At 39.1% G+C, this 12,925-nt stretch overlaps 1 protein-coding gene across 5 annotated transcripts in view; it reads left to right on the top strand.

The window, feature by feature from the left end:
- The window catches only part of LOC127811523 (uncharacterized), a 93,124-nt gene that overhangs the window by 72,589 nt on the left and 7,610 nt on the right, over positions 1 to 12,925 (top strand). For all 5 annotated transcript variants that reach the window (XR_008025708.1, XM_052351455.1, XM_052351454.1 and 2 more), the window contains 7 exons: positions 3,605 to 3,684; positions 4,127 to 4,255; positions 4,332 to 4,602; positions 5,189 to 5,266; positions 5,371 to 5,535; positions 6,037 to 6,167; positions 6,301 to 6,439. Coding sequence is in view for 4 of the 5 variants with exons in the window: in XM_052351455.1 (XP_052207415.1) it covers positions 3,605 to 3,684; positions 4,127 to 4,255; positions 4,332 to 4,602; positions 5,189 to 5,266; positions 5,371 to 5,535; positions 6,037 to 6,167; positions 6,301 to 6,439 (993 nt within the window). In the remaining variant the exon portion in view is untranslated. The remainder of the gene's footprint in view (positions 1 to 3,604; positions 3,685 to 4,126; positions 4,256 to 4,331; positions 4,603 to 5,188; positions 5,267 to 5,370; positions 5,536 to 6,036; positions 6,168 to 6,300; positions 6,440 to 12,925) is intronic.

Genomic DNA, 12,925 nt, shown 5'->3' with positions numbered 1-12,925 from the left:
TCATTTTTTAATGCAGCCATATGCTTGCTCCCTGCGTTGTTCACTATTTGTTTCTTTTTCTTCTTCCCTGCCCGATTTTAAAGGAACCGATCATTGATTCATGGTATGTATTCTTGAGAAGAAAATTCCTCTTTTTCATTCTCATAAGTTCTTTCCTAGCTTATACTTAATTTGGTCTGCACCTGGCCGCAGGCTGTGAACTGGAAAAGAATGGTTAGGAAATGCTCTGTTCTAATTTATTATATGTGCTTCCACAGTTATGGGGATAACACATGCATTTGCATGAACTATGGTGATGAAATTGGCCTCCTGTCTGACCTGACTCTGACCCCCATTTCATTTAAAAGAAAATTGGGAACTTCCAGGAAAAAAATAATTAATAAAACAATCTTAAATGTACAAGATTTTTTAATTACCTGAATCATCAAAACAGATAACTTCTGGTTTTGGTGTCAATGCATATTTCCACAGAGCAATCTTCATATTCATAGTCTATATGGTGTTGGTTAAGCCTTAAAACAGTATAAACAGTATAAGAGATGCAACGAATAATGGATTGTTAAAAGTTGTTTGCCATAGTTTTGACACATTGACCTACATTGTAAGATTTTCTTCCATTGGTAAGTTTTTCGTGTTAATTACTTTTAGATGGTTAATATTTTTCTAGAAAAAGCTTTAACCTCTAAGCAGAACTTTTGTGCATGGAGCCTATCCTAAGTCCATATGCTAATTATGTGAACAGCCTGTTCAAGTAGTTTTCATCTGTGGCTTTTTGTTCATTCAGGAGTTTAGCTAATTGACAAATGTGGAAAGGCTATATTGTTCTCGAATTGTTTACTTCCCTCAAGATTACTCGGCTCCTATTGTAATTTGTCTATAAATAGCATGGCTTCAGGAATTATGTATATTTTACCTTAATCAGTTTGCACTTAACTCATTAAAAATTGACAAAACTTTTTAATCTTCTCTCATCCCCTTCCTTTTTTGAGCTAAATAGAACACAGAAGCAGTGGGGAGGAAGGAAAAATCTCTTTTTACCCATTTTATTGATCTTGTAAGGGTTTAAGGCGGAAAAGGATGGTTTCATCTTTTTTGGGTGTTATTTTAAGCATAATTAAGTTGTTTAAGTTTGTAAGGCTGGTGCTGCAGATCTTGTGGGAGGATTTTTATTCTTCTTTATCCTGACCTTCTTTTATGTTCCTACCATGTTAAATATAACTTAGATGGGTCATTGGAAATGTATAAAGCAAGGTTGATTCTTAAGGGCTGTACCCAAACCTATGGCGTAGATTATCTTGAAACTTTTGCTCTGGTTTCAAAAATGAACACCATAAGAATATTGTTGTCTCTAGCAGCTAATCTTAATTAGAAATTGCAGCAATTTGATGTGAAAATAACTTTTTACATGGAGACCTAGTGGAAGAGATTTATATGGAAGTTCCACCATGGTTATGTCCAAGTGCAAGAAAGGATGTTGTATGTAGATTAAATAAGGTGTTACATGGCTTAAAGCAATCTCCAAGAGCATGGTTTGGAAGATTTACCAAAGCTATGCTCAATTTAGGATACAAGCAAAGTCAAGGTGATCATACTCTGTTTATAAGACATTATATTTCTAGAAAGTAATTGTTTTATTAGTCTACGTGGATGACATCATAATAATGGGGGATGACCTCGAAGGAATGGAAAGCCTAAAGAAGTGTTTAATAGAGGAGTTTGGGATTAAGGAGTTAGGCAAGCTGAAATATTTTTTGGGTATTGAAGTGGCCCATTTTCAACAAGGGATTTTTATATCTCAACAGAAATATATCTCAAATTTACTGACAGACATAGGCAAGCTAGGGTGCAGACCTGCTGAAACGCTTATTGAGCCTAATCATCAACTTGGTGATAGCCCAGAGGATGCAACAACAGATAAGAACCTCTACCAAAGGTTAGTTGGGAGGCTCATCTATTTATCACATACCTGGCCGCATAGCATTTGTTGTTAGCATTGTTAGCCAATTCATGCATAATCCTAAGGAGGTACATCTGAAAGCAGTGCGCAAAATTCTACGTTACTTCAAAGGTAGTCTAGGTAGGGAAATCTCGTTCGAAAGGGGACAAGAACTAACTCTCGAAGCTTATACAGATGCTGATTATACTGGGTCAGTGATTGACCGGAGATCAACATCTGGGTACTGCACATTCCTAAGGGGAAATATTGTGACTTGGAGGAGTAAAAAATATAGTGTTGTAGCAAGGTCGAGTGCAGAGGTTGAATTTAGGTCAAGGGCTCTTAGGATTTGTGAGCTATTATGGGTGAAAATAATCCTAGAAGATCTGAAGGTCAAGTGGAAGGCTTCAATGAAGCTATATTGTGATAATAAATTAGCCATTAATATTGCACACAATCTGGTGCAGCATGACCGCACTAAACATGTGGGGGTTGACAGATATTTTATAAAACAAAAACTTGATAGTGGTTTGATTTGTACACCCTTTGTGTCTACAGGAAATCAGCTTGCGGATTTACTCACAAAAGGACTTCCTGATATTGTTTTCCAGATGATAACTAGCAAGCTGGGAATGGAGGATATCTATTCACCAGCTTGAGGGGGAGTGTCGGGACATAAGTTTTATTTTTAGTTTCACTGGTTGCTCTTATCTTGTTGTGTCTTTGAATAGGAAGTTATGGACCAATCTGATCCATAAGTGGGCTGAGTCTTTATCTTTAACCTCTTATCTCTATTTCAAATTAGGTAATTATGTTAGTGTCCTACTTTTAAAGAAATGGGTGGTTGTCTCTTCCGAGGCTGTATATATTGAGTCTTATTCTTCTAAAAATTGGCATACAGTTTTCTTGCTCAAATTCTGTCAGGTATCATAGCATATAACATTTGTATTATTTGTTCTTTTTATTGTAGAATGTGATAGTCTTTTTTTCATTCTCTCCTGAGCAAGCACAATGGTTCATTAAGTATTCATTTTTTTCCAATGTAAGTTTGTTAACTATTTAATGATTCCAGTTTTTGCATTGGTATAATTGACAATATTGCTATGTTATATGGCCCTTTCCATTTTCTGCTTTTACTGGTCTCACAAGAACTAACGTCTTGAAATTTCATGGTCCATGATAATATGGGATTTTTTTATTTGTGAATACTTCACTTGGTTGATTCAGTAGTCGTGATCAGCTTGAGATGTGCCGTAACATAAAGTTCTGCAACTAAAGGCACATTCTTGATGCTTGCCTTACAGAATTTTGCTCAGTTTCTAAGACATTATGCACGTTACACATCTTTCTTTTGAGTGAGATATTTACTTCAGAAGCTGTAATATAGCTTTTCTTGTCATTTAACTGCGGCTTTCTTTAAACGAAGCAAGTTAAAATAAAAGTTGATTGGACTAGATGAGAGTTTATCTTGTAGTTCATTGCAGTTGAACATTACTGATCTGTGCACTTGATAAAACATGTTTTTCAATAATCTTGATAAGATTGCTTCATAATTTTGTTTTGATCCTTGGAAATTAACTAGGCAGTGATTACAACATTCACTTTTTACACCTTTGTCTTCACTGCATACTGCACTTCTCATATTATCTTTTCATTTCTGGATTTCAGAGGCTTAGCGCTAGGGAACTTTTGAAGCACCGTTTTATCAGAAATGCTAGGAAGAGCCCAAGGCTATTGGAGCGAATAAGGTCTGTTGCGTTTGGAAATGTACTTAGGGAAGTGTTCCTGCAGCATTTATAGTTCTCCGGGATGTTGTAAAATATAGAAATGGGTTCCTGCTCGTTATGGATATGTCTGTTGGTTGGCAGAAAGAAACTGAACTGACAGTTCGGTGTCACTTCATTATACATTTTCTACTCACTCGCTTTTCAGCATTTCTGTTCTGTACTCTTGTGTTTAAAAGGAACTTAAAATCTATGATGGCAAAATGGAGGCATTAATATCAATTGTGTTCCAGGAAGAAATTTTAGATATGGATATTTAAGTAATTTAAAATTTTGGTTAGTTCTATAAATGGCTAGGTACTGATATAGGTATTGAAGATATTGATGGAGAATATATGATTGCTTGGATTACTTTATTGTAATAATTGTGTAGGTAATGATTTTTTTTTTTTTTCAATTTTGACAGAGAGAGACCTAAGTTCCAACTAAAAGAAGATGGAGGAACCACCCAAAATGGTCCTATAGCTCTAGGGGAGGCATCAGGCACCGTGAAGGTGACAAGAGACTCAAAAGCTGAAGAAATGGTTCAAACCAGGTGGGAAGGTTGAATTATCAGTTTTCTGTATACTTGTTTTCTAGTTGAGTGTTCACTGAATGGCACTTATTTGCAGTACCCAGGGGAAGACCTTGAGAAATGCAGGATGGGACTTCAATGTTGGTGGGTCACCTAGTCCAAGTACCGGAACAGTGCAAAGTGTTGTAAAACCACCTCAGATTAGAGACAGGAAACCAGAGGTTCCACTCAATCAGGGTAATCCAAGAAAAGCAATAGATGGGGGTAACAGGTGGGGATCTCCTCCTAGAAGTTATGTTCATGATAAAGTTGGGAAAGATGCTAGTGATCAACTCCTCCATGAAAAAAAAGAGTATTATCGTGAAGATGTAAGCCTCCTACTCTTCCTCTCTGGTCTAGGATTTATAGAGACTACCTTGTGGAAATGGCTGTGAATTTGAGCTTCCCTTATCTGGTCTTTGATGACCACAAAGTGGAAGAGTTGCTTCTGAGCACAGAGATGCCCATTGCTCTCCCATACAATAGGAGAAGGTGATACACCTAAATCATAAAGATGCTAAGTCCTTAAATGATTGTCTCCTGTGCCAGACAAGGACTATACATTACTGATTGGGTTATCTCATATCTACATGAGTGATTATGACACTTGGAACAAGTTGGTTTGTGGCCAGTGCTAAAGTTCATGGTTATTGAGCATTTTCCTAGGAGTTGGCTAAATATTGTTTGATCTAATAACTTGTCTAAAAAAGCATTTTAATTTTCTCAGTTTGATGATAAACATGAACCAGAGAAACAACCTCTTTAAAAAAAAAAGAAAAAAAAAAAAAAGAAGTCTTTCTTGAATAAGAGATCAAATTCATTCAAAAGTTAGTCGGGTTGAAGAGAGCTTACAATAAACTTTATAGGTTTTAAGAATTTGTGATGTCTTTGACCACTAATATATTTAAGTCACAGGAAGAATCAGCTGGGAGTGGGACAGGGACCGTGGTTGTACGATCTCCTGGTGGACTTCAATTATCCTCGAGTACTTTGGTATGACTACTATCTGGTTGAGATGAAGAAAACTAGTGATCAGATAAAGCTTGAATCACCTGCTGTGCTTGAAATTGAATTGATCAGGTTTTACTTTCCTTTAGTCTAGCAGCAGATACGCTTCTTTTGAGGATGCCTCTACAACAGGAACTGTTGTCAACCGAGGACAAAATGATGATTCAGATTTTCCACTAACTCCAAAATCAAGAGTTGGCACCACAGAAAGATCTTCAAGTGCTTCTGAAGACAGTGCAATGAACCTTGCCGAGGTGGTTTATACTGAATTAGTTTTCATTTTATTTGAATTCTTACTTAATACTTTGTTCAAATCGGGTAACTGCCTCTTTGCTAAGCAATGGTAAGGCTGCATGCAAATGATCTTCCCTAGAGCTGACAATGCAGAAGCCTCGTGCACTGTGTTCACCTTTTATTAGTTAGTACTGTATGTACATTCTTATCTCTCTCTCTCTCTCTCTCTCTCTCTCTCTTGTGGGAGACTATCGATTGATTGATTGAGTGAATGAATTTACCAGTCCTCTCTCTTTTTTCCTTTTCTTTTTATTGAACAAGTTAAGGGGTTCACCCCTGGTGTTCTATATATTTTTCCATCCTTCAAAAATCTACTATATCTATCATTCTGAAATTGCTTACCTGTTCCCCCCATTGAATGCTAACTTTTATTATAACTGTCCTGATTGAGCACATGATTTCCTTGGCATTATACACTGTTCTGATTCATGTTAAAAGGCTCCAGTTGTTCTTTTGTTTAGGCAAAGGCTGCAATGCAAGCAGGGTTGAGGAAAGGAAATACTCGGGAAAGGTCAGCATTGGCCAAGTCCAGTAGAGATGGGAATGAAAGTAGGAAATCTGAGCAATTAACAAATAGCTCGGATTCTTCAAGGTATATGTTAACTTTGGGTTAAGAAAAGGAAGTGGACATAGAGATTTTAAAATTCTAATTGAATTTTTTTTACTTTTACCCCCATTGCCAAGAAAATAACAATATGAACATTGGTGTGGAACTTTTGCTGCAGTCATTCTAGCCATTACTTTGATACACAAAAAGTATCTCCAAAATCTGACAAAGCAATTGTTGAGGATGACAGTTCAAGAATTGCTGTGACTTCATTATCTGCCCCATTATCATTTTTGCTAATCCCTTCACTAAAAGAGGTAAGAACTAGAGATACCAATCCACTTGCAGAAATAACTTAAATGTACTTGATTGTTTCTTATTGTAATTGACATCTATTGGGTAGTGTCAAGAGAAACTTTTTTATATGAAAATAGTGTTGGAACTTATCTTAGCATTCCCTTTTGAGCGTAAAATTTTACCATGTTCTTTTTGAATTGAATTGTATTGTTGAAGTGACTTTCGAAGGCAATTGACATGACGAGTGCCGTGCTACCAATCCTATCTTGGTTAGGCTAAGGTGCAGTTAATGATGATGATGAAATCTATTGGGTCTATAAAGCTGAGTGCTATGAAAGTTGAGATTCTTGGCCAGTTTTATCTCATTCTTGAGTTCAATATATATTTTTTTATCTAGTATTTAAAAATATATAGCTGACTCACCTGTGGGATTAAAGCTTCAATACAATTTCTTAACTAGGTGAAAATGCTCCCATCATATGTTTAGAATTATATGAAGAAAAGATGACTAATCCTTCTAAAGGTTTCATGTTTTTCAATGATCTCATTGTTTACAATGGAAAGACAACAATGATATGAAGAGGAAATTGAATTTAAGGTGAGAAAATAATGCACAATAGTTTGTCATAGAATCTCAAAATGTAGCTTATTATACAATTTTTTGGCCGTAAAAGTAATGAAATTGATAGGTAATTTCTGCAGTGGTTTTGGAATATTGTTTCAGGGATTGCGTAGGACTAGAGGATATAATTGAGGATAATATGAAAGACAAACACTCCCAAGTGGTTGTTAGAATGTTAGCTAAGCTCAATTTGGAGCCTGCACTTGTCTTTATATTTCTAACTAAATTAAAAATATACGTTGTTACTTATTTGAAAGAGATCAGTACGGCATTGATGAACTCAATGGCTGTGGTTTAAGAAAATTCTATAGCTGATAATCATGTTAGGTGCATTGATTACGAAGTTATTTCAATTTTAGAAAAGCAAACAAAGAAATAAATGTATGGTATGAAGAAATGTGATTAGTGATGGGGATGAATTCACCAGTAAGCTGTGTCATTACTGTTGTATGAATTTGTCAACATGAACATTGGGACCTTTTCCAGAAAAGGTAGTGGGTGCTTTTTCCAGTTTGAGTTGGGGGAAAGTGCTGGGTTTCAATCACTTGTCAATGGCCTTTTTTTTTTCCATTGTCATAGTGTCATTAATTTCTCTGCGTAGGTTGAAAAGGTGATTAGTATCATCCATTGTTGTCAAATGCGTGCCTAGGTGCAAAGAGGGATAACTCTGTGCGCCTCATGCTTACAGATAAGCCATTAAAACATAGGGTTATAAGAATCAAAGCAATAAAGATACTAGTTTTATGTGATTAGGAGTTTTTGATATTATCTAAATGTATTTTAGTTTTATTATGAGTTAGTGGATTATGTGATAGAATTTTAGTTTTAGGAATTTGTTCAAAGCCTATATATATGGCTGATGAGTGCAATCCGAAAATATGTTTTTTTGATTGATTGAATGAAATTATTGATTCACTGCCAACTTCTTTTCTTCAATTGTCTGCAATTTTTCTGCCCTCTATATGTCGTCTCCTTTTGTGCCCCAATTTATTTTCTTTTCTTTCCAATTTCTCGCAATCTTTCCACTTTCCTGCATCATAAGGAAAACTGAATAAACAAAGAGCAATAACCAAAGCTTCAGATTTTTCTCCATCTACCAAAACAGAGCAACGCTCATCAACCTTCTGTTACGCTAACTAGTGTTGGTAGAAGTCATAGTATAATTGCATTGATAGTATGTAAATAAAGCAGTGTGCTTAGCTGGAGAAACTGTTCCAGCATGCACAATCGCGTGAAGCGGTTCAAGGCGCGCGTAGACCACTGTCCACTTGTAAGTGCACATGGCCACTTGTGCAGTCACATGGAAGAACCAACGACTTTTGGCACCTAACTGATTTGATCAGTATATAATCTGATCAAGGCGCTTAGTTGGGTGATGTTGAATGAAATCAGGAAATTAGTTTCCTCCTCACTTCTACTCCTTCCAAATTTCTCTCTATTCTCCCTCCCATCTATCTCGAGCCTTCTCTTCCTCTTTCCTCATTACTCTCGGCTAGTCGGTTAGATCTGGAATCTGACAAATTGGTATCAGAGCAAGTTCTGGGCCAGATTGTTGAAGGCGATCAAGTTGATGGCGGATGGTACAAGGATGCGTCAGATGGAGATGCAGCTCCAACAGGTAACAGCGACAGTAACAGAAATGCAAGGAAGAGTTGATACGGTGGAAGAAGAATCGGATCGGCGGTGGATAGGAAGTTGGAGACTTTGGCCGATCGACTCAGGGGGGATATGCGTTTGCAAATCCGAGAGGAATTGCAGGATGTTCGTGATCAAGGCAATTTGTTGCGAGATCAACTGCAACAATTTATGTTGATGTTTGCAAATCAACCACAGGTAAGGATCTCCCCTGATTTTCCACCTAGAGAACGGACATAACCAATTCTACAAGGAATTGGTATACCACACCGACAGGAAGGAATTACCGTGTCAGAAGAAGAGCCTACGATTGGTGAAGAACCAGTCGTGGACCGGAGGCAGGGATTTCCAATTCCTAAACTGGAACTCCCAACCTTCGAGGGGATTAGACCGCGATGGTGGTTAAGAAGGTGTGAGAAGTTGTTCGAGATTCACCAAGTACCAGAGAGTCAGAGGGTAGCCCTGGCAGTAGCATATCTTCACAATGAAGGAGATGTGTGGTTCCAAGGGTGGTCTAGGGTGAGAGCGAACTATAATTGGGAAGACTTCACTCAAGGCCTCAATGAAAGATTCGGAGAACGGGGACGGTTGGATATAGTACAGGAATTTAATCGCTTAAGACAGGAAGGAATCGTGATGGATTATCAAGTGAAGTTCGAAGAGCTCAAGTTCTTGATGCTCAATAGGAATCCCAGCCTCACTGAAGATTATTTTGTATCCAGCTTTATAGGAGGACTTAATGAGGAGCTTCGATCGGCAGTTCAAGTCCTTAGGCCCAGGACAGTCTCTGAGGCAGCAGAAGGAGCTTACCTACAGGAAATGACGTTTGATGCGTTGCTGAAGAAACAAAGGGGACAAATTAGAGGAAATCAGGGAGGAATGGTATACCAGGGTGGTAGACCACCAGGAAGAGAGGCAATCAGGATGGGCCCGCATACCAGGTATTCCGCAGTACCTGCCCCCCCTGTAAATACGTTGAGTAGAGACAAACTGCTGGAGCAAAGGAGGATAGCCGGATTGTGTTTTAAGTGTGGGAAAAAGTACACACCGGGACACCAATGTAGGAAACAATTATTGTTATTGGATGGTGAAGAGGAAGGAGATGACATAGAAGAATTGGCAGCAATAGAAGAAGGTGAGGACGAGGGTAGTGGCGCCATATCCTTACACGCTATAAAAGGAGTGGCCAACAGCAAAGTTATAAAAGTAGAAGGGAATGTGCATGATAGTTCTCTCATGGTATTAATCGACAGTGGGAGTACCCACAGTTTCATTGATGAATCGACGGCTAAAAGAATGGGGTGGCCAACGGCGAGGACACAGACATTATCAGTCACGGTAGCTAATGGAGATAAAGTCCTCAGCAAATCAGCTTGCATGGGGTTCTGTTGGGAGATGCAAGGGGAAGAATTTCAAGCTGATCTTAGGCTACTCAGATTGCGGGGCTGTCATATTGTATTGGGGGTAGATTGGATGCGGGAAGTGAGCCCCATTAGCTTTGATTCTAATAACATGGAGGTGACGCTGGATAAAAAAGGAAAAAGAGTGGTGCTACAGGGACACATAGAGGTGGGAACATGCAAATTGATAAGGGGCAAGAAGTTACAAAAGATGTTCAAAAAGAAGTGGGCGCAGGTGGCTCATCTATTTTCCATTGAGGCCAGCGATCAGAGGCAAATTCAGACAGTGAGCTCAAAATCCTCGCAAGAGGTACTTAAACTGACCCTTTTAGATTCATTGCTGAATGAATATCAAGATCTCTTCGTGGAACCTAAAACCTTACCTCCCAAACGTTCCTTAGACCACACCATACCTCTTATACCCCAGGCTGAACCGGTTAACATCCGATCTTACCGATACCCGCCTAAACTCAAATCTGAAATTGAGAAAATGGTCAGGGAAATGTTAGATCAATCCCTAGTTCGCCCAAGCCACAGCCCTTTTGCTTCTCCTGTTCTGTTAGTTAAAAAAAAAGATGGAACTTGGCGTTTTTGTGTTGACTATAGACAGCTTAACGCCATAACTGTTAAAGATAAGTTTCCTATTCCCATCATTGATGATCTACTTGACGAACTCAAACATGCAACCATATTTACTAAGCTAGACTTAAGGGCTGGATACCACCAAATTAGAGTCCATCTTGATGACATTTTCAAGACAGCTTTCCGAACACATCATGGGCATTTCGAGTTTACCGTAATGCCATTTGGCCTCACAAATGCTCCCGCTACATTCCAAGCCCCCATGAACCAGATTTTTGAACCCTACCTCAGAAAGTTTGTGCTGGTTTTTTTTTTATGACATACTAATATACAGCCCATCCGTTGACCTACACCTTAACCACCTTAGGGCTACATTTGAGATCTTGCGATTCAATCAGCTATGTATCAAGCGGTCGAAATGTGCCTTTGCACAAACCCAAGTTGAGTATCTCGGACACATTATATCAGCAGCGGGTGTGGGAACTGATCCCAAGAAGATTGAGGCAGTTATGGCTTGGCCCAAACCTGCTAATATATGGGCCTTAAGGGGTTTTCTGGGGCTTACTGGTTACTATCGAAAGTTTGTAAGGAACTATGGTTCTATCAGCAAACCACTGACAGAAATGTTAAAGAAAAATGGATTCCAATGGAGTACTAAGGCAGAAGAGGCCTTTGAGCAATTAAAAGCAGCCCTCAGTAGCGTGCCCACGCTTGGATTGCCGGATTTTGATAAACCCTTTACGTTAGAAACTGATGCAAGCAACACGGGTATAGGAGCAATATTGACTCAAGAGGGAAGACCCTTGGCTTTTCTTAGCCAGGCCTTGGCCCCAAGACATCAGGGTCTTAGTAACTATGAGAAAGAACTGATGGCAATGTTAATGGCAGTAGAAAGGTGGCGCCACTACTTGGAAGGAGGAAAGTTTATCATCAAAACGGATTATGAGAGCTTGAAATACATCTTACAACAAAGGTTGCACAATCAACTACAGAAAAAAGGTATGTCTAAACTCATGGGCTTAGATTATGTGATCCAATACAGGAAGGGTAAAGAAAATGTTGCAGCGGATGCATTATCCCGCTGTCATGAAGAAGGAATGGCTGCAACCTTATCTACAGTGGTACCCGATTGGTTCCAAGAAATTACTGACAGCTACCACCAAGACGAATGGGCCAAGAATCTTCTGGAATAGCTCACCGTGAGCATCACCGGCAAACCAGGGTACTCGCTGACCAATGGAGTACTCAGGTACAAAGGCAAGATAATAATCAGTGATTGCAGGGAGTTGAAGGACAGAATAATTCATGCATTGCATGGATCTCCAATTGGAGGACACTCGAGTATCCAAAACAGATATCATAAAGTCAGACAGCTCTTTTTCTGGCCACAGCTCAAGAAATATGTGTGGGAATATGTTTTGAGATGCGAGGTTTGTAAGCGTTGCAAGCACGAGACAGTGACTCATCCCGGCTTGCTTCAACCTTTAGAGATTCCCGATCGTGCTTGGACTAATGTTACTATGGATTTTATCGAAGGCCTACCAAAGTCGAAAGGAAAGGATTGTATCCTAGTAGTTGTTGACAGATTCACCAAATTTAGCCACTTCATCAGCTTAACCCATCCGTTCTCAGCTCAAGAGGTGGCTCGAATTTACTTGGATAATGTAGTCAAGCTACATGGTGTCCCTAGCTCAATTGTCTCTGATCGAGACAAAATCTTTACCAGCTTGTTTTGGAAGGAGCTGATGAAAAGCCTCGGAACCACACTTCTAATGTCTACCGCATATCATCCGGAAACGGGTGGCCAAAGGGAACGTGTTAACCAATGCTTGGAAGGTTACCTGCGGTGCTTCAGTTTTGCGCAGCCCAAAGGATGGCATAAGTGGTTAGCAATGGCACAGTGGTGGTACAACACGAGTTTCCACAGCTCTCTTAAGATGACTCCTTTTGAGGCCCTTTATGGCTACAAACCAGATTTACTTCCTGCCCTAGGAGGTCACACAACAGTGGCTATTGTGGAAACCTATCTTCAGCAGAGACAAGAAGCGTTGAGAATGATAAAAGAGGAATTGACCAGGTCACGTAACCGAATGAAGCAACAAGCCGATCGGAAGCGGAGCAAACAAGAATTTGCTGTAGGAGATGAAGTCTACTTGAAGCTCAATCCGCAACACTACAAGGCATTGACTAAACAGCCCGCTTCAAAGTTAAATCCTAAGTTTTATGGCCCTTTCAAAGTTTTGGAGAAAATTGGTGTTGTGGCCTAC

Source organism: Diospyros lotus, chromosome 10, assembly GCF_014633365.1.
Source record: "Diospyros lotus cultivar Yz01 chromosome 10, ASM1463336v1, whole genome shotgun sequence".
In the NCBI taxonomy this organism is placed as follows: Eukaryota; Viridiplantae; Streptophyta; class Magnoliopsida; order Ericales; family Ebenaceae; genus Diospyros; species Diospyros lotus.
This window is presented reverse-complemented; position numbering and strand designations above follow the sequence as displayed.